This window comes from Bos javanicus, chromosome 18, assembly GCF_032452875.1.
Source record: "Bos javanicus breed banteng chromosome 18, ARS-OSU_banteng_1.0, whole genome shotgun sequence".
Classification (NCBI taxonomy): Eukaryota; Metazoa; Chordata; class Mammalia; order Artiodactyla; family Bovidae; genus Bos; species Bos javanicus.
Window position 1 is genome coordinate 50,527,322 of NC_083885.1, and position 21,935 is coordinate 50,549,256.

General features: G+C 49.9%; 1 protein-coding gene across 3 annotated transcripts in view; it reads left to right on the forward strand.

Moving 5' to 3' along the window:
- Positions 1–17,660, forward strand: part of HNRNPUL1 (heterogeneous nuclear ribonucleoprotein U like 1) — a 34,501-nt gene extending 16,841 nt beyond the window's left edge. For all 3 annotated transcript variants that reach the window (XM_061388357.1, XM_061388356.1, XM_061388358.1), the window contains exons 8-15: positions 3,599–3,865; positions 5,046–5,168; positions 5,260–5,388; positions 12,584–12,752; positions 13,369–13,653; positions 14,708–14,997; positions 16,371–16,565; positions 17,113–17,660. In XM_061388357.1, coding sequence (XP_061244341.1) covers positions 3,599–3,865; positions 5,046–5,168; positions 5,260–5,388; positions 12,584–12,752; positions 13,369–13,653; positions 14,708–14,997; positions 16,371–16,565; positions 17,113–17,229 — 1,575 coding nt within the window. In that variant the 3' untranslated portion in view covers positions 17,230–17,660. The remainder of the gene's footprint in view (positions 1–3,598; positions 3,866–5,045; positions 5,169–5,259; positions 5,389–12,583; positions 12,753–13,368; positions 13,654–14,707; positions 14,998–16,370; positions 16,566–17,112) is intronic.
- Positions 17,661–21,935: the final 4,275 nt, after the last annotated feature.

Sequence of the window (21,935 nt, forward strand, 5' to 3'; positions counted from 1 at the left end):
CCCATGGACAGAGGAGCCTGACGGGCTACAGGAGCCTGATGGGCTACAGTCCACAGGGTCACAAAGAGTCGGACATGACTGAGCGACTTCACACACTCATACACACGTTTTCTTGAATAAAAATTAACCATGTTTATATTCTGCACACTGTTCCAAACCTCGCATTTTTTTCAATTTAACAGTAAATCTCAGCTATCTTTCCCTTGTCTGCACAGAAAGTATAAATCTAGCTCAATTTAAAACACTGTTGGATAGTTAATAAATTTTTATGGATTTCAAAAATATCCAGACATACAGAAAGGTATACAGTATAAAGTCTTCTTCAGACCCTTCCCCTCCACCCATGGTTCACATATGCCCTCCCCTACACATGAGGCCTCTGGTACTCAACATTTCTTTATCAGAATACAGGAAAGGTGGTGGTTATTTTTCTTTTCTACACAAAAGGTAGCATATTACACATGTTATTCTGTATCTGTCTTTGTTTAACTATATATCTTAGAGGTTTTTTTAATATCATTACCTAGAGGACTTCTTTGTTCTTTTATATAGTCTGCAGTTATTGTGTTGATCTACCGTGTTTATATAATCAGTTCTGTCTTAATAGACACTTGGTTAATTTCTCATCATTTTACTTAGTGGCTTCCTAGTATTCTAATGTAGGTGTCAGTTTCCCCTGGTGGACCTAAAAGTTATTTCTTGGAACAGTTGATGCTACAGTGATAGCTTATCATTTCCCACTGACCAGAGTATCTTGGAGGGCTTTTCATGTTCCCATTCATGGACGTCCTGTGTGATTTAGTCTCCCACTTCCCCACTGGAGCACATTTAGTGGTGCTGGAGTGAACAGTTTGCACATTCTTGCGTTCTTGTGGGCATACAGTTGTAGAATATATACTACTGAAAGCATAAATTCTGAGTCAGAGGTATAGTTTTAATTTTTGATAGCTACTGTCGAGACTGTACTCCAACTCCAGAGAGGTTGTAGCAGTTTAATGTGTCATCAGCATGTGAGTGTGTTCCCCAAGCTCTCTTATTCGGGCGTGACATTCTGAGTGTGTAGCACTTGGGAACTTTGGGCCTTGACTCTTGCTTCAACCAGTTCATCTTTACTTCTGTTTTTTAATCTGTGTTCAGTTTCCTTTGTTTAAAGGATCAGTTCAGTTTAGTTGCTCAGTCACATCCAACTCTGCGACCCCATGGATTGCAGCACACCAGGCCTCCCTGTCCATCACCAACTCCCGGAGTTTACTCAAATGAGTCAGTTCTTCACATCAGGTGGCCAAAGTATTGGAATTTCAGCTTCAGCATCAGTCCTTCGAATGAATATTCAGGACTGATTTCCTTTAGAATGGACTGGTTGGGTCTCCAGTTGCAGTCCAAGGGACTCTCAAGAGTCTTCTCCAACACCACAGTTCAAAATTTTGCATCAGTTCTTCAGCCCTCAGCTTTCTTTATAGTCCAGCTCTCACATCTGTACATTACTGGAAAAACCATAGCCTTGACTAGATGGACCTTTGTTGGCAAAGTAATGTCTCTGCTTTTGAATATGCTGTCTAGGTTGGTCATAACTTTCCTTCCAAGGAGCAAGCGTCTTTTAATTTCTCGGCTGCAGTCACCATCTTCAGTGATTTTGGAGCCCCCAAAAATAAAGTCTGACACTGTTTCCACTGTTTCCCCATCTATTTGCCATGAAGTGATGGCATCACTTTAAAAGATTCAGAGGGAAGGGTTAAGAAGGGGTGTGAAAGATTAGTGACCTGAAGGGGAACTAGTGGGGAGGACACTGGTGTCAGAGCTTGAGTTCTCAGCACTCACAAAGCAGGGCCAGATGACCTTCCAGGTAGAGAGGACAGGATAGCTCACTTCAGCAAACCGTAAGGAGTAAAATATTCGGCGCCTTGGGGACAGCACAGAGAGGTGTGAGAGGCGAGGCTGTGAAAACACACACTTTGAACAGCACCAGGCTAGAACTTTGGGTCCTTAGGCCCTAGAGTGGCACCCAGGGACATTTTAGCAGAGGTGACACAATTACGCTTGCCTCCTTGACTGTTGGCCCTGTTGTGCTGGATTTGTCAGTTGAGGTTGCTGGTTTCCGTACAGGGAGGTAAGTTCCTGTAGTGAAGCTGGTGGACATAAGAAAGGTTAGCCCCTGCCATGTTCATTTTCACAACAGAGCAAAAGTGACCTGGGCGATTCTTGCTCAGGTGAGAAGATACGGGAGGGACCATCCTGCAGGGATTGAGGCAGGATTTAGTCCAGCAGAAGTCTGTGTGTCTGCCCTGCGTGATCTTTACCTGTATGGGCGCTTACAGACACAAAGGACCATGTAGAACTATGCCCTGTGACCACTGAGGAGGGTGGCGAGGAGGCTCCTTGGGGGAAGGGGGCTTTCACAGCTGCTCAAAGGCAAGTCCCAAGGTGGTCTCTGCATGCAGGAGGGGAAGGAATACCACTCAGCCTTTGCTCCCATCTGCTTATGACCCCAAAGGTTAGTTATTAACCTTTGCTCTGCAGCTGAGTGATCTTTGTGAAACACAGTTTTGACCAGGCAATTCTGCTCTTAGGAACAAGTCAGGGGCTCTACTCTGCTGCCATCAGCAGGAATCTAAACTTCCCCGCCCCCACGCTCCAGTCTAGAGCAGTGTCTGGCATCTGGGAGTGAGACCACCCACTCGTGCTCTCACTGTAGGAAATACATTAACCTGTTTAGTCCTTAGCACAATTCTGCTGTATTGTGGAAACTTTTTTGAAAAGGAAACTGAAGATGTAGTAAATGGTAGAACTAAAGCCGTCTGCCTTCCAAAACAGGATCTTGACACTAAACCTCAGCTGATCACTCAGGACTCAGTGAATTGTTGAATTAATGAATGTGGTCCCTTCCAGCTGTCCGGCTGTACCTGAAGTCACCACCTCCCAGTTCTTTATGTTTCAGCCAGTCTGACCCTGTGTCCTCTCACTGCCAGATTTGTACGTAAGAACTTCTCTTTAGGACTATCTTCTCTCACCCCAAACTTGGCTCATTCCCATTTATTGTTCAGGACTTGGCTTACAGGTTCCTCCTCAGAGAATCTTGATCCTGCATGGGTGTTCTCACTGAATTAGGATAATGTCCTTGTCTGGTTCCCCACTAGGCTCTGAACGCTTGTCAGGCTCAGATGACTAGAATGTGCATCAAGAAGAGCGGGAACTCAGGGAGCACGTGTTGAACATATAAATGGATGCACTTGTGGAGCCAGGCTTGACTTAACAGGCCCTGCTGTGAATTTCTTTCCATCCATTATCTTGTGGGAGTTGAGAATGGACAGGACAGCTTCCAGTCCATCTCAGGCTAGGCACAAGATTCAAATACTTGGAACTTCCTAAAGTTACACATTTCACATTCACTTCTGGGTTATGGCCAAAGAGGGCCTTGGGCTGCATATGGTCTGAGCCATTCCTTGGGGCTGGCGGACACATTTATATGTTGAGGAGGGCTGCACTTGAATCTGGGGCGCAAGCTGTTTCCACCCCTTACATCTGCTCCCTGACTCATGGTTCCTGGTACCTTACGCATTGGAACATTGGAACTTACCTTTCTTTGGCTTTTTTCCCCTAGGACTTTGAATGTGGAAATGACGTGGAACTTTCCTTCACCAAAAATGGGAAGTGGATGGGCATTGCCTTCCGAATCCAGAAGGAAGCCTTAGGGGGTCAGGCCCTCTACCCTCACGTCCTGGTGAAGAACTGTGCGGTGGAGTTCAACTTTGGGCAGCGGGCAGAGCCTTACTGTTCCGTCCTCCCAGGCTTCACCTTCATCCAGCACCTTCCCCTGAGTGAGCGCATCCGGGGCACCGTCGGACCAAAGAGCAAGGCAGAGTGTGAGGTGAGGAACCTGGAAGCCTGCCTGGGTGGCCACCTCTGCAGAGCCACGCTGCTGCCTAGACAGGAGGCCTGCTTGCAGCTGAGTGTGGAGGAGCGTCCTAGATTCGGGGAGAGTGAGGGGTGTGGGCGTGGCTTAGGCCAAAGAGGGCTGGACTATTATAACTAAATACCAGAAAGATCCCAGAAGTTGCCACACTGTTCCTTGAGTGAGGTCAGAATCTTGAGAAAGGAGGCCTTCTAGCAGAAAAGGGGTGTGAAGGGCACTTTCTGGTGAGCAGGTTCTTGGAGGAGGTTTTGTGACTCCACACTCCTGCCCAAGCCTGTCTGAGAACAAAAATGGCACCTGGGCTTGGAGCTGATTTGGCTGCAAAAGCTATACTCCTGGTCTTAATTCTCAAATAATTTTTTTTTCTGGTGTATGTGATTTTTGCGTTTATTTTAGAAAATTAAGAAGTATAAAGGAGAGTTTCCCGTAATTCCACCATCTACAAATGTTTCCTTTTAAGAGTTTTGAAGTTTATCGTAAATGCTTTATTCTGTATTAGGTCTTGTCCTTGCACATACAGTCTGTCCGCGTCTTAGACTCCAGGAATGTTGTACCACTCCTTGTGCCTATTCCATGGGCCTTTTCCTGTCAGACACCCCTGAATCCTGCCTAAACAGAAATGTTAATATTCATGATAACAGCAGGCCCTCTGCTGAAAGTCTCACAACCCTCATGTCTTTCACTCCCAACAGCAATACTGTGAAGTAGACACTGTTACTGGAGAAGGCAATGGCACCCCACTCCAGTACTCTTGCCTGGAAAATCCCATGGACGGAGGAGCCTGGTAGGCTGTAGTCCATGGGGTCGCTAAGAGTCGGACACGACTGAGCGACTTCACTTTCACTTTTCACTTTCATGCATTGCAGAAGAAAATGGCAACCCACTCCAGTGTTCTTGCCTAGAGAATCCCAGGGACAGGGGAGCCTGGTAGGCTGCCGTCTATGGGGTCACACAGAGTCGGACACGACTGAAGTGACTTAGCATAGCATAGCATAGCATAGACACTGTTACTGTTTCCATTTCCCAGAGGTGGCTGTGAGGTTTAGAGTCACCCTCACAGTCCCCAGCGAGGGGTGATGCCAGGCTGCCATGGTACACACTGTTCACAGCGCCCCTCTTGGTCCTGTTCTCGTAGATTCTAATGATGGTGGGCCTGCCCGCTGCTGGCAAAACCACGTGGGCCATCAAACATGCAGCCTCCAACCCCTCCAAGAAGTACAACATCCTGGGTACCAATGCCATCATGGATAAGATGCGGGTAAGCGCAGCCCCTCTTTATCCACCCCACCCTCCGCCTGCTGCCTAGCAAACAGGACCCCCAGCCACCCCTTACCACTCCCTGCCCACAGGTAATGGGCCTACGCCGTCAGCGAAACTACGCCGGCCGCTGGGACGTCCTGATCCAGCAGGCCACTCAGTGCCTCAACCGTCTCATCCAGATTGCTGCCCGCAAGAAGCGCAACTATATCCTAGATCAGGTACTTCCTGGTGACCATCAACCCCCAGGAGAGGGAATGGGCCTTTTGGGTACCTGGGAAGTCCTCTGGTTCTTTTTTTTCCCCCATAATGCTCTTGGCCTACAGTATTGGTCAGAGGTCAGCTATACATGGTGGCACAGTCCCAGACTCTTAACACAACTTTCTGAGTCCAGTCTGCTGGGGGGTAGGGGGACAGCAATTCAGACCTGGCTCAAGCCTGCAGCATCCCAAAAGAACGTCGGGTGAGAGCAGTTGTGTGAAATGGAAAGGCTTAGATTTCTGAGCCAAACAGTCCTGGGCTTGAATCCAGCTCTGCCACTCACTAGCTGCATGCCTGTGGGCAGCGGCCTTTATCCTTTGACTGTTGAGTCTCCTGATCTGGAAAACAGAGCTCAAAATGGTGCCCACACACCTAACATGGAGACTGGCATGTGGTAGCTGGAGATTGTTGTTAATCTACAGAGTGGATCTGTCCCAGCGTCTCTCAGTATGCTTTTATGACTGTCAGGTACATGTGTATGTCATGTATTTTCTACCTGCATTTCGGTGAAGAGCAGGGTTCTTCACATTAAAAGTATGACCGGCCCAAACGGTTAAAGTTCCTTGTTAGTACTACGCGAGGCATCATCCTTGACGTTTGTCCTGAAGGCTGTCTCAAGTAGCAGGTTTTGTATAAGTGTGCAAATACATAAACTAAGTAGCACTGCTGAGCTGGCAGCCTCATCTAGAGTGCCTTCCATGAGTGTGGCCCTGGGTGCTTGGTTCACATGAGTTTAAAGGGCTCCTGCTGAGGTTGGAGCTGGCTTTAGTGATTGACTGATCAAAGAGTGGGTGAAAAGAATTCCTGGTGGTCCAGTGATTAGGACTCCACATTCCCACTGTAGGAGGCCCCTGGGTTCAATTCCTGGTAAAGGAACTAAGATCCCACAAGCCATGTGGAGCAGCGATAGATAGATGGATCCATTATTCATCCAACTAACTCACAACCTTTTAGAAAGAAAAGAAAGGTGGTTCGAAACTCCAAGGGATCAAGGTACTTTTGCATAGGAGAGAGCATCTTACAGAAAACAAGCCAGAGCTGCTGGGTTGGTGAATAGTGGAGATTTGGGGAGGGTGGCAAGTTCCACATAGCCTGCCCTTTGCGTCTGTTCCATCAGGTTGTTCCTGCATTATATCCTTTTATAATACACTGGTAATCTAGTGTTCAGACTTGAAAAATTGATTCCTTAATATCAACCTTTGAAAGGAATACACAGAACTGAAGACAAAAATAAAAGACTACTAGTTGGTGATGGTTCTTCATGACAGATAAACAGTTGCCAGTTAGATACTGAGAGTGGAAATCTGGTTTGCTGATGAAACAGTTACGCTAGGAAACTGAAAGTTGGCCAGACTGCAGGGCTGCTGCCACTCTTCTGTTGTGGAGGGGTACAGGATTTACACCGGGCTCTGCTTTTCTGGGAGGTGGACATGGAAAAGGCGTACTTTTAATTTTTTTGTAAGGTGGGTGTTTTTTATTTTCTTTAGTTCTTTTTTGGCCACACTGTGCAGCAGGAGGCGGGGGTGTCTTAGTTCCCCAAGCAGGGGAACACACACACACACACACCCCACACACACACATACACACACACCCCCCACACCCCCCCCCCCCACACACACACACAGTGGAAATGTGGAGTCTCAACCACTAGACTACCAAGGAGTTCCCTGGAAAGGTGTACTTTTGTCTAGTGACCGATGCTACAACCCTGGGATTAAGCCCTAAAGACTGACATTTGTGAAGACAGATATGATCCTATAATACTAAATTTTGATAAAACAACTAATTGGGCTGATGTTTAGACTGCATTTATGGGGGAGGGGTGGTTGGGCACAGGGTAGTCCAAGAGCCACTCAGCGTTGCTGCCCCAGTTCAGCCTCATCAATAATGTGTACAACCAGTCTTCTTCCCCTTTGAAGACTTTGTTTAAATTAACCCTGGCCTCACCTTGCCTCATTTCTTGTCAGGGCATTTTGGAATTGTAGTCCATACCTTGAGAATTATTTTTTTGGATACCATAAGTATTCCCTGCCTCCCTTTTTCTCAGTTTGCTAGTTAAATCAGCTGTGAAACCCATTTCACATATAGGGCCTGGTGGAGAATTTATAATCCTAGGGTAAATTGTCTTAACATCTCTGTCCAACATTGCAAAACGGGCTTTCTCTAAAGGTCAGGCCCCCAGCCCCTCAGCCAGGCACAGAACTGCTGAGCATTGTAAAGACTCACTGTTGGCCCTCTCAGCTTGTGTCGACTCTCTCAGGACAGGGTCCAGGGCTTTTCCAGGTGCCATTGTGGTCTCCAGGGCTGCTGGCCTGGTGAAGGAACATATAGGTCAGGCCAAGTGCTCCAGGCCAACAGCAAGGCAACAGAACGCAAACTCTGAAGGTGGGGCGGGGTGGGGAGGAGGGTTCTCTGGCTAACCACAGATTGGAGGATTGACTTGGGGCCCCAAACCAGAGGTTACTGAGGCCTGGAAAGAGGTCTGAAGCCAGTGGTTTGACCTGTTTTGGCTTAAACATCAAAAAGGGTGTACCAGAAAAGCCTGTGTGGGTAGATGTGTGTGTAGAAGATTCAGAGCGGGCCCCAGGCCAGACCCTGCCATTTCCTCCCCCACCAGCCTGAGCAGTGAAGGGTAGGTCGATGTGCAGCTGACTCCTCAGTTAGATGGGGTTCCCAGAGCCAGGATTGGGACTGCAGGAAGAGTCCGTGCAGCCCCTGGATCTCAGCCCAGCACTATCTTTTTCCTTCTCTGGTTTTCCCTGAGTGGTCTGACCTCCCCACGTTTGGCTTTTCTGGGTTTCCTGTTACCTAGTCTGACCCCAGAAATGCCCCTTCTTGAGAGGGGAGTGTGCCTGCAGAAGCCAGGAAAGGCCAGGTTTCGAGTTGGGGGTGTCTTTTGCCTCGGTTCCGTGGTGACCTGAGTGTCCTCTTCAGATCCTGTGGGTGTCAGAGCTGTGGAACAGCTGAGGAGAAAAAGCAGCAGTAGGCCACATTGCTTCAAGTGGCTCTTTTAGGTCCTCTGTTGCCAGTGGGAATCCTCTGGAATGGGAGACCGCCTGGCCTGTCCCTGGCCTACCAGATGCAGAGCAGGAGCTGGCCTCAGTGAGGCAGCAGACCTGCCCTCCTGGAGGCTTCTCAGAAGGCCCCTCAGGGCCATAAGTGAGGGCCCAGGCCAGTCCCAGAGTTGAGGTCTGAGGCTAGGAGTTCTCTTAGGAATCCAGCAGCCCAGAGCCAGGCCAGGCAAATGACCAGAGTCTACGGTATGACAACATCATTAACCTTGCCTCAGCTCGAGGTGGTTGTACTCCTGCTGGGCATCCCCATGGGCAGGTGCCATGCCTTTTCCTGAAACAGAGATCCAGGGCTACTGTGGGGACCCAGAGTAAACTGCCTCTTGTGGACAGGCATTGGAGAAGAGGGTGTTTCTTCTATCCTCCCCAACCCCAGAACCTCAGCCCATTCCATTGTTGACACTCTCGCCAGTTCTGTGTCTGCACATGTGGTTCATTCTACTGGGTTTACCTCACGCCGGGCCCAGAGTGAACTCTTCAGTCAACAGCTTTAAGCTTGCTTCTGTGGGATTCACACATGTTTCTCCTGCTGCCAGCCTGACCTTGTTGAGTTATGGAAGGGGGACAGTTGACAGGAGACAGTGTCTCTTAGAGATTTCAGGCTGTAAGCAGCCTGCTGTGTCCCCTCCTTCCTGCCCCAGACTGCCACACACCACAACTACCCAGGCAGCTGCTCGGAGAAACCCAACCCCTGTCCTTTGGCCCACATCACAGAGGAAGGGGAGTAGCCAGGAGGCAGGGAACACAGACAGCCCCAGACCTCCTTCAAGTCAGCATCTTCAAGCAGGGTGGGACTGAGAGAAGCAGGAATGAGGCAGCAGGAGCCCACACAGCTGGAAAAGCTGACCTAGCTGTTGTGTTGGTCTCCTAGCAACAGCCACCAGCAGCCCCCAGTGACCACAGCAGTGCTGGGCCAGCCCAGGGGCTCTGACCTCACTGTGTTTGCTGTGGCAACAGCCACCAACAGCTAACTCCCTTCCCTCTAGGAAAGCCAAGTATTTGCATTTTTGCTGGTGTGGCTTAGATGCTCTTCTTCCTTTCCCCAAGCCAAGGAGTGAGGGGAGGGAGGTACAGTCTTCAAACTGTCACCACAAGGGTTCTCAGCACCTCAGCTCTGAAGTGTCTGAGGAGCCATCCCTCGCTGTCTAGCCACTTTCCAGGACAGAGGCCAGTTGTTGAGGAGTCCCGTCTGCTCTTCCCAGTACCTCCCATCAACAAGCTGTGGGGACTGGCCCCTATGGACAGCAATGCTTCTCTTCTCTGTCTCCTCATCAGGACATGGACAGGGCGGGTCTGCTTCATAGAAAACCTCCAAGAGGCATTTATCCACGTCCTTGAGGTTCAGAGGAATCAGAATAGGATCACTGATCATTTATTATGGGCAAGCAAACAGTGGAATCAGTTGTCCACTGTCCATCAGTTGTCCACAGAATGTCTGGGGCCACACTCACCCCTGGCACCTGCCCATCTGGGTTGTGTGCCAGGAGGAAGCTTCATTATTTAGCTGGAAGTCAAATTCTATCTTCCTATGACCAGACGCCACCTGATTCGCTTTTAGGAATGGAGCCTAGGAAGAGCAGCGAGGAGAAGGACTTGACTTTTCCTTTGTAACCAGTGTGCTTTTTACACCATTTATGTGGCTCAGGGCACAGATGACTGCATGTGTATGCCTTCACTTCCACCCCATTGAAGGTTGAGACATTTTCCCTGGGGAACAAGGAAGACCCTCTAAATGCTGTGTGTGTCAGAGCCACAGGGTCAGGTTGGTTTAGAGAACAGCTACACCCACCGACCAGATCTCCCAACAGGTGTGCACTGCGGTCCCTGGCCTCTGGCTAACCCACATCCCAGCTTCTGTTCCTCATGTTTTTGGAATAGACTCTCTCGTGTTTCATCTTCTCCTCAAACTTAACTTTCCTTGATGCTCCCTATTGGGAAGCCTCTCCCAGGACAGCATAAGTCCTGCTGGCCCCAATTTCAGACTGCTTTCCCTGCCAAACATTTCCACATCTGCAAATTCCCACCAGAGCCAGGGGGAGGGTGATAGGATCTCCATCTTTCAGATGCAGAAATTTGAGACTCAGACTAATTAGGTGGCTTGTCTACATCCTCACAAATAGAGGGCACAGCTGTGATTTCAACCTCGAGCCTCTTCCCCAGAGCCTAGATTTCTACCCTGACTCACCGTTCCTGTCCTTCTGATGGGAAATCACCGTAGCTTGACTTTCGTCTGGTCCGGGTTGTGAGAAGAGCCAGTGTAGCCCACCCAGTGATGGCCACTAACCATCAGCCATCACACCAACCATGACCTCCATTGTTGAGTGTTGGCTGTGAGCCAGACCCTGGATTACGCAAGGGCTTTACTTTCCTGAGCTCCTTCAGTCTTAGTAGTGATCATATGATTTTCCTCTTATTTCCCCCTTTCAGGATTTGAGACTTAGTAGATAGACTGAGGCTCTGAGAGGAAGTCACTCACTCAGGGCCCTGTGGTGTGACTTGACCAGGTCACCTTAGATCTGGGGTGTGCCAAGCCTCTGCCCTGCACCACTGGCCTCTGTCTGGGCAGCTTCCATCCTGGAGGCCACAACGGAGCCCCTACTCCAGGGATCCCTCACACATGGTCAGTTGCTTTGTGGTCTTTTTTTCCGGTCAGTCTTCACCAAGTCCAGGAGAGAGGCTTTTCTCCCGCATTTCATGGATGAAGCAACAACACAGACTGGCCGTGGTCAGTAGTAGCCACACTGGAACTCGATGCCGGGCTTTTTCCACTCCGCTAGGCTGCATCTTTGTCTGTTTGTCTGTGCATGCAGGCCTCTTGACAGATTTGTTCCCCTCTGTGGCTTCTCCCCTGATTACCTTTCAGGGCCACTGAAAGTTGTTTAAATGCAGTATTCCTTATCACTCCAGTTCTGTTGTGTGTCAGGATGTGAAAAGGACACCCGTATGTGTGTCTGGGCCCCACTTCCAGAGACGGGGATTCAGGAAGACCCCTATAGGGGGGTTCCAGTTGCTGTCTTTTTCAGTAGTGTCCAAGTGATTCAGGTACATAGGCTGAGTCCTTGGACCGCTGGGGTTTGATAGATGTGGGCCCCAGCCCCAAAGGGCCCAGCATGTGGGAGGTACGCAGTGAATGGAAGCTGTTGTGCTCTCAATCAGGTGTGTCCTAGAGTATCACTCTCTGCCAGCACCAGCCCAGGACGCACCTGACCATCACCTAGAAGAAGCAAAGAGAAAGTTACTAGCAAAACTGCACTTGCGAACAGCTCAAGCTATTGGCTTGCCAAGCACCCTAATTTAGAAGCCTGTGGGTGCAGCTGGTGTTTCAGAGCAGGACTAAGGGGATAAAAGAAACAGTGTTGATGAAAATGATCTACACAGCTGTCAAAGGGGCTGGTTAATTATGGCATCTGTTCTACAAATAAAGGAGAACACCAGGGAATTCCCTGGCAGTCAGTGGTTAGGACTTGGCGCTTTTGCTTCCTAGGGCAGGGGTTCAATCCCTGGTTGGAGAACTAAGATCATGCAAGCTGCACAGCATGGCCAAAAAAAGGGAGAGCAACAGCACAGAAAAAGATAAATGTTGAGTGAAAAAAAGGCTTCCGAAGAGTGTGTGTTTTTTGATTCCATTGGTTTTAAGAATCACAGATACTTATAAAAATACATAAGAAATTCAATACAGGTTATCTCTGGGAAGTAGGAATAGCAGCAGTAGGTGGATGAAAGGCTTCTTACTCTACACTTTACACCTTGTACTCTGAATTTTTTTTACAGTAAGCATATGCTACTTTTGAATAGGGGCCAATAGAGCTGTAATGTACAATACCAAGGACAAATAGGATTAAAAAGCAAAGCCCAGAAATTAGGAATCTCCTGTCCTCTGACTGTCAGCAGCCACTTTCCCAAGTCACTTCATTTTCTGAGGGTAGATTCAAGAATCTTAGAAGTGAAGAAGGAGCAGTTTCCTGAGTTTATCTGCTTAGGAGAACTGGTATCCTTTTCTCACTCCCTGGCCACATAACACCCTGCAGAGGAAAAACCAACTTGTAATGTGCCACCTTTTGCCTTTTCTGATACCTACCCCTAGACAAATGTTTATGGGTCAGCCCAGAGACGAAAAATGAGACCATTTGAAGGCTTCCAGCGCAAAGCTATTGTAATTTGTCCCACTGATGAGGACCTGAAAGACCGAACAATAAAGCGAACTGACGAAGAAGGGAAGGATGTCCCAGATCACGCGGTCTTAGAAATGAAAGGTAGGAGAGAAGCGGTTCCCAGGGGGACATCGCAGCAAGGCCCTTAAGGGGAAAAGTGTCTTATCCCGTTTTTCCCGCCCCAGCTCCTTGAGTATTCTTTTTTTGAATTTGTTCTTTCTTTGCTTCTGCTTTGTCCCTTGCCTGTGTAGTACAGCTGTGACTGAAAGAGCCGCCCATATCCCTGTGGGGGCAGGCTTTTCAGATTAGGTGGGGCTGAGGCAGGATGTGGGAGAGGGTGTGTGCGAACAGATGCTGGAGACCTGCATGGTCTTCTGCCTCTGGCACCCACTGGGTGGGCTGGCTGAGCAAGCCTCAGTGAGGCTTCTCCATAATAAACAAGGATGGTGATTCTCCTTGACTGGCTTGTTCCTGGGGTATCAAACAGTGGTTTGGTAGAGTTTAGTCACCTTTTCAGAAAAAGGAGAAGAGGGTCATTGTTAGCCCCTGATTGTTGTCAGGGAGGCAGAGCTTGGGACTCTCTCTCCTCTGTTGCTCACACTACGGTCCCCTATTCCTCCTCCCTTCTGGCAGACCAGTGTCCTGGGGTGAAGGAGACTAACCCTTGGAAGGTGCTGACCGCCTTTCCTCTCCCTCTGGCACCCTCCCTTCCTCCTAGCCAACTTCACGTTGCCCGATGTTGGGGACTTCCTGGACGAGGTGCTGTTCATTGAGCTGCAGCGAGAGGAAGCAGACAAGCTGGTGAGGCAGTACAACGAGGAGGGCCGCAGGGCTGGACCGCCACCTGAAAAGCGCTTTGACAACCGAGGCGGGGGTGGCTTCCGGGGCCGCGGGGGTGGCGGTGGTTTCCAGCGCTATGACAACCGAGGTCCCCCAGGGGGCAACCGAGGAGGCTTCCAAAATCGAGGAGGAGGCAGCGGTGGAGGAGGCAACTACCGAGGAGGTGAGACATCTCACACTGAACTCTCCTGCCTGTGGTTCCGGGGTCAGGGTTGACTGCTTCCTCAGTCAGCAGATGACATTTCCTTGGCACCAGCTGTTGGCTGAGCCCTGGTAGAGAACTGAGATAAATCAAAGTCTGGGGCCTCAGAGAAACTCCCATTGTCATCTCTTCCCTCCCCACCCCACCCCCCATCAACATTACCCCTGAAGGCCTTGCCCATTTGTGTGTCACATTGCTATTATTTTTGTGAGTCTTTCCCACCCCTCATCTGACTATGAGCTTTTTGAGAAGAAGGGCCAATCCTGGGTCCCACCTCAGGACCTGGCACAAGGCAAATATTAGGACTGTTTTTGCTTCTAAAACAAATGGAGAAACAGGCTTGGAGAGATTAATTTGCTCAATTCACCCAGGTGAATCCATGGTTGGTATCAAGTGATGGATCGAAAACCCAAGTTCTTAGTCACTAAGTTATGCTATGTCTGAAGTGTATGGTCATGATTTTAATAAGCATGCCCTGTTGTGTTTCAGTCTTGTGTTGGATGGTTTAGGGGACAGAGCCATGACCCAGACATTGTCACCCTTTGGTGACAGTCCAGAAGGATGCTGGGCTGAATGGGAAACCCCAGGGGTACAGTGAGCTCCAGTGATTCAGCCTGCAAAGGAGCAGGGCTCAGGAAAGGCCCCCAGAAGTGCTAATGCCTAAGCTAAGGTTCTGAAGCCACCAGGAGGGGGCTGGGGAAAGGGTTCCGGGCCAAAGACTCGGGGAGAGGCTGGCTCATTTGGCCAAGCACTTGGATGTTGGAGACACAGTAGAAACCAAGATGGCCCTGGTTCCGGGCCCACAGTCCAATGGGCAGGACAAACTTGTCAGCAGGCCTTGATGACTGGGTGCTCCCAGGGCTCTGGGGAAGGCCAGAGCGGGTGCTTGACTTGTTCACTGGACCTGCTCTGTGCATGGTCATGCTGGAGCCACAGCAGTCCCCAAGACAGCCCGACGCCTGAGGGTCTCAACCAGTCAAAACAGTGGGGCCTCTTACTTGCTTCTCCAATGCAGGTTTCAACCGCAGTGGAGGTGGTGGCTACAACCAGAACCGCTGGGGTAACAACAACCGGGACAACAACAACTCCAACAACCGAGGCAGCTACAACCGGGCCCCCCAGCAACAGCCTCCGCCACAGCAGCCGCCGCCACCACAGCCGCCACCACAGCAGCCTCCACCGCCACCCACCTACAGCCCTGCTAGGAATCCCCCAGGGGCCAGCGGCTACAACAAGAACAGCAACATCCCCGGTTCAAGCGCCAATACCAGCACCCCTCCTGTCAGCAGCTACAGCCCTCCACAGGTGAGAGGAGGAGCGTGTGTGTGGTACAGGTGAGAGGATGAACGCATGCACGTGCGTGTGTGTGTATACAGGTGAGAGGAGGTGGGGCCATGGGTCCTCACTCTTAGCTCCAGCCCTGCCCTTTCTTCCTTTGTTGCCAGTGCTTTCAGCTGGAACAGACCCTAGATATTCCCAGATCTTTCCAGACTCAGAGTAAATTGGGAACCTGCCTGTTCTGTCACCCTTGGGGCCGACTGTGTTGTCACGAGCAAGTGCATTTCTCTAGGCTGTATTGTCATTGGCCTCACTGAATTCCCAAGAGAGCACTGCATTGTCGTTACCTCTTGCCCAGGCTAGAAGGGGTGACCCTTTGTCTTTAGGATGTGGAGACAGACCCTGAAGTTGGTGAGGACTTGACCTCTGCCCTGAGAGCTTCACTGCTAAGCAGCTCCAGCTCAGTTCAAGTTCTCAGAGAGCCAGTTCTCGGCTCTGGTGTGCACGGGCCCTGTAACCAGCAGTCCCCATTTACTGTGCACCTTCCACTCGCCACGCCTGGAGGCAGCGGCCAGGGGATACAGGTGTATGGTCTAGTCCCAGTCTAACCAGAATATTTCCTAGAACAGGAGTTGGGCAGATGCAAATTCAAGCCCCACCCTCACAACCTTCTGGTTTTGTGACCTTGGACAAACAGCTTTACCTCTCAGAACCTTGTTTTCCTCATAAAGACCTAGAGTTGTTAGTAGAACTCACTTCCAAGGTTTGCTGTGAGGGAAAGATAACGTTACAGCTTTGCAGGTGAGGCTCTGGAAATAGGCGGACCTGGAGGCAAGTCACGACTTTTTGCCCGTGTGACTTGGGCCCTGTTGATTTCACCTCCCTGGCCTCCCCTTCTTTCTCTATAAAACAAAGCCAATGGACCCTACTTCAGAGAGTTGACGGGGGTCAGATGAGTTAAGGATACCTGGACATGGGGAGCACTTAGGAATTGCCACTGCTGTTTTCCTTAGCTGGTCTTCCTGTAACAAATACCATTTATTGTGTTCAATGGAGTGTGCACATAAGCTTAGTGAATACACAAGGCAGTCCAAAGGGGTAGTCGTGTTGTAATTCTCATTTTACAGGGGCAGGGGGTGGGGAAACACCTAGGTTTTCAAGAGATGCTGTGTGCCTTGCTCCCGAGAGTCTCAGGCCTGGGATTAGAGTCCAGGATAGAACTCTGTATCCTTCCCTGTCCTGCCAGGTCACAGAGCTGACCCACCCCCTTCTTAGCCCTCGAACAGCCTCCCCCGGGGACATGCCTTTGTGGGCCCACTGCTTACAAAGGCCCTTCCTCCATCCCAGCTGAGCTGGCTGTTTCACAGAGACCTGGTTTTCTTTTCCCTTCCACTTTCCAGCCGAGTTACAGCCAGCCACCTCCCTACAACCAGGGAGGGTACAGCCAGGGCTACACAGCCCCGCCACCTCCACCTCCGCCACCACCTGCCTACAACTATGGGAGCTATGGCGGCTACAATCCAGCCCCTTACACCCCACCACCGCCCCCAGCGGCACAGACCTACCCTCAGCCCAGCTATAACCAGTATCAACAGGTAAGTCCCAGAAGCAGGGAAGGTAGAATGGGGCCCCACATGGATGTGTATTTCCAGACTCATGTCCCTGCTTATCCCTAAAAAGATGGGCAGTCTTTTGGTGTCCATCTAGTATAGCCATTCCATTTGGTGACCACTGCCACACTGGCTGCTAAGCGTAGGAGCTGCCATTCTAGTTCCTCTCCCCAGCGCAGCAAGGAAAGGGGCCGCAAACCCTGCTTCAGCACCATGGCCAGTGTCCATTCTGATTGGTTGGTGCTAGGCCACCGTACCTATTTTTGAGTATTTTGATTGTGGTGTAACAAAGACACATCTAGCTATACTTGAAAGGGCAGTAGGTTGGCAAGCCAGGAGACCTGGGCTTCAGTCTCTAACTGCCCACCCATGCTACATCAGGTCATTCACTTGTCCTCCCAAGGTACCCTGGTTTCTCTGTCAAGAGACCTATTGTTGACTAACGTCACTGTACCATGGTGGGGGGTGATCGGGGAGGAGCCAGATGTGGGTCTGGGTGAACATGTCGTGTTCTTGGTTTCTCTCTCCCCAGTACGCCCAGCAGTGGAACCAGTACTATCAGAACCAGGGCCAGTGGCCGCCATACTACGGGAACTATGACTACGGGAGCTACTCCGGGAACACACAGGGGGGCACAAGCACACAGTAGCCATGTGTCCTGGAGGCCCCTGCCGGCTTCCTCCACCAGCGCCCACCTCAGCCCTCCTCATCCATCCCTTCCGGGTCCCGTGGTGCTGGGGGATGGGTCCTCCCAGGGCTGCCTCCCCTCTGAGGGGCTCTTCCCCCACACAGGGCCAGGCATTTCCTCTGGATTCAAACAGGCAACAATGACCTTTTATTTTCTGTTCGCCCCCCCTACCCTCCTCTTCCTCCCTTCCTCCTTTTTGACTAAAGACCCCCATCCCTTGCCTTCGTCGTACAGTGAGGCTACAGGGCTGAGGGGAGGGCCCCTTCCTGTCCTCTCCTCCCAGCCCTGCTCTAGCCCCTCAGCTTCCCAGACTCTCATGCAGTTGGTTGTAAATTCTTCCAGGAGCTGTTTTACTGTCTACTTTTCAGGATTTAAAAAAAAAAAATCAAAAACTTAAAAAAACACAAGTTTTAAAAAGCAAAATGCAGAGGGAGGAAGCAGTGACATATTTTTTTGGTAATTATGCTTTTTTTTTTTTTTAATTTTTAGAACTTGTCCGTTTTTACTGTGGGTCGGCTGTTGATATTTCATCAGGATAACCATTTCTTTGCTGAGTTCAGGTGACAGAGGAAGAACCACACCCTCAAAACACACACAAAACAAAACCACAGAATCATCTTTAACCTAACTTTTTATACAATGTCTCAGTTTCCCGTAACTTTGCACACAAGCTTCTGTGTTGAGTTGAATTGTACCTGCTTTTTGTATTTGGAGAGAGTGTGACTATTGAACTTGAAACCTTTTATTCCGGGCGTCTTGGTAGTTTCTGGTGGGATTAAGCGGGTGAGAGGGAAGAAGGGAGTTGGGGGACTCCTACCCTTCAGAACATGAAGTTTCTCCCACTGCTCCTCTCCAGAGGTCTCCCAGTGCCAGACCTAAAGGTTTTTCCTACAGTGATCCTCTGATTATTTTTACTTCCCCTTGACCCATATGTTTTAACAGAACTTTTAACAAACTGCACTTATTAAGAAATGTGTTTGCCCTGTTTTGTTTTTGTTTTTGTTTTGTTTTCAATAAATGACATGGCACCTCCTAGCAGGAAGGAAGCAGGGTTTCAACACTGAAGTGTTACTGCAGTTGGCCTTTACTTGGGGTGGGGGCCTTTACAAGGGGACATTATTTACTCATTCATTAAATACTTACTGTGGGATTTATGTTCAGTTCAGTCGCTCAGTCATATCTGACTCTCTGCGACCCCATGAGCCGCAGCACGCCAGGCCTCCCTGTCCATCACCAACTCCAGAGTCCACCCAAACCCACATCTACTGTGTGGGTGATGCCATCCAACCATCTCATCCTGTGTTGTCCCCTTCTCCGGCCCTCAATCTTTCCCAGCATCAGGGTCTTTTCAAATGAGTCAGCTCTTCGCATCAGGTGGCCAAAGTATTGGGAGTTTCAGCTTCAACATCAGTCCTTCCAGTGAACACCCAGGACTGATCTCCTTTAGGATGGACTGGTGGGATTTGTGTGCCTTTCCCCATTTTTGGTGCTGGGTGTGCCCCCTTAAACCTGGGGCCCTCAGTTTAAAATCCACTAGTTCACTTTTAAAGTGGTTCTCTGGTTTCTGCCCCTTTCAGTCCACCCACAGCCCCCATTCTCTCCCAGAATTTGTGAATAGGATGTAACAGGTCCCTCAGCAGAGAGCAAGGTAGGGCCGGTGTTTGGAAACGAGGGCTGGACTGTTGGGGTCACCCCTGGGTGTGACTGCCCATCTACATTAGGTCTGGTCTGGGTGCTAGACTTAAGATGGTTCCTGACTGCTCCTGGATCCAGGCTAGTGGGGTTCCAGGAACTAATGTATCCAGCTAGTAAGTGTCAGTTTTTGCTTTGTTCTTATCCACCCACTCTGGACAGTGTTAAGGACACAGCATGACCAAGGTGGTCTTGGACCCTGCCCTCAAGGGGCTCCTAGTCCAGAAGTGACACAGACCTCTCGTGGAATGGTGACAGCATCAAGATCAGCTGTGAGAGCGTGGGATGGGTGCAGGGTGTGGTGAGGGCTTCCTGAAGAAGGGGAACATTTTTTTTAAGTGGGAATGACCTGGGATAAAAGATTGCATCCCCACAGCCTGTCCTCCTTCTCTGGCAACTTGAGTCATTTCTTCATTCCCTCTGGGCATGCTGTGCTTCTGGCCCCTTGTGAGGGACAAGGCTGGGACACAGGAGGAGCCAGTTCAGCCCCACCTCCTCTATCACAGAACTATCTCAGAGCCTTCTGAAGGGGACATGGGCTACAAAAAAGGCAGGAGGAAGGTTGACTACCTTTGAGGCAAATGTGAGGCATCTGACATGAGATGGAGCCAAGGTTGATGCCTAACTGGGCTACAAGTGATCCTAGAGTGGCGTCCCTGCTGAGAGGGCCGCAAGCCCTCTAGGCTGGTAAGTCCCCCTGCTGCAGGTCCATGTGTTGGGCAATAGTGCCCTCTGCTGGCCTTGGCAACATCTAAGTGTGGTCAGTTCCCATCTATTCCAAGCAGCAACTCAGCCACTTTGCTCCAGATCCCTTATCCCGGGAGTGCAAATAGGAAGTTCCTCCTGCTTTTGAAAGGTTGTTGAATCACGCGAATACACCAGGATTCTTGGCCCCCGGAGGAGAAGAATTCAATCCGGGGCCAGAGACGAGGCTTGATCGCTCAGAGCTTTTGTGTAATAAAGTTTTATTGAAGTATAAAGGAGATAGAGAAAGCTTCTGATATAGGCATCAGAAGGGGGCAGAAAGAGTACCCCCCTGCTAGTCTTTAGCTGGATGTTATATAGTCACTAGCAGTCTGTTAATGAAAGAAAGGAATGTCTTAAAATTCAGAATGGCACCAGGCCCCTCACCCATAAGATGCATTTTGGGATAATCTTGGCACCAAATGGTTTATCCTGGGCCATAAAATGATTAACTTGAATCTTGAAGAAGGGCAGACCACCATACAAATAGTTTCATTTTCATAGATTAGGGGAACAATATCCATACTGGTTTGTCAAGTAGGTTCTGGGCCAAGAGGCGGAACCGACTTGGAGACAGAGTTTGGGGTAAAGGCATAGTACATTAGCATAGCTTAAGACAAATATTTCCATAAGAAAAAGGCATTGGTTATCTCTAGGCTCGAGAATAGCTAACTTCAGGCGAAACCGGGTGTCATTATGGCAACACAGTATTTTAAGAGAAACCTCCCTTTAAATTTGTATAGAGAAGGAAAAAATATTGCTAGTTTGTTTCCTCCTGCCGCTTAAGAGAGATAATGTCTAACACTTGCAGGCTATTTCCTCTATTTGGAGACCCCTGGCCTTCCTGCCTGTTACCCTCTCACTTTCAGCCATAATATCAGGGTTACTGCATCAGCCTCCTCACAGATCTCGCTGTCCTCCAGTCCCTTACCCTGATGCCCTCACCCTCTTTTAGCTCTCCACAGGATAAAGGAGCTCAAGCTACTTAATTCAGCTTATGTGGCGCACATGCTTGGGCCTGGTGACCTCACTAGCTTTATCTTTTGCCACTCCCCTTTCAAACTTCAGATCACTAGGGTGTTCAGGGAGAGTCACAAATCCCTTTTAGGCTCTAAATGCCATGAAATTCTGCCTTGGAAATGCATGTGTATTTGGAACTTTGCATAGATTCATGAGATTCTCTGATCCTTGCAGTCTGGTCAGGGCCAAGTTAGAACTTTCCTACTCCTGGTGGCTCAGATGGTAAAGCGTCTGCCTGCAATGCGGGAGACCCAGGTTCAATCCCTGGGTTGGGAAGATTCCCTGGAGAAGGAAATAGCAACCCACTCCAGCACTCTTGCCTGGAAAATTCCATGTAGGCTCCTCAGTCCATGGGGTCACAAAGAGTTGGACATGACTGAGCGACTTTACTTTTCACTTCACTCCTTGACCATACTGAAGTCCTTGAAGCAAACAGAACCATGGATACCCGCCTTCCCTTCCAGGGCTTTGCCTTGCCCCCTTCCTACATAAGACCCTTCTCTTCCTCCCTCTTACCTTAATTCCTGCTCATCTTTCAGGTCTCAGGGTATCCTTTACTCCCAGAAAGAAACCTTCCCTGGGCCCTCCAGGCTGGGACGGACAGCTCCCTTGGCTAAACCTGTGGGTCCATCAGCCCTGCCCATTTGGTTACTGGTAGCACTTGAATGCCAGCCCTTACCTATCACCTAGGGCAAATCAAAACCAAGGTTTTCTCTCCACACTTGCAGATTCTTAAGGTCCTGGAAACAGAGTGGGACGTTCAGTCTCTGATCTCACCACCAATCATGCTAACCAGGGACTGGGTGTGATGACAGGCATGCTACAAGACTTAGCAAATATTGTTTGAGGTAGTGAAGAGGATAGGTCTAAACCAGAGCCCAAGCACTCAGAGGTTATGAAGGGTGGTGATTCATCCATTCCCAAATTAAGCATGCTGGTCTCTGGGCTCAGTAGCGCACAGGTTGAACAGTGCTTCCCTCCTGATACCCCACAATTTCGAAGCGGTTCAGGTTGGCGGGGGTGGCCCGGAAGAGCCTATCCGGCCCTGACTCCCTTTTCCTGCCCGGCTCGAGTGGGCGGGGCCGGACAGCAGCACGCGTGCGCATAGAAAGGGCCGCCTTCGTCCCGGAACTTTGGTTCCTAATGCCGTGGAGCACCCGGTCCCAGGAACGTACTCAGCCGGAAGTTGCCCCTAAGGACCTGCGTCCGAA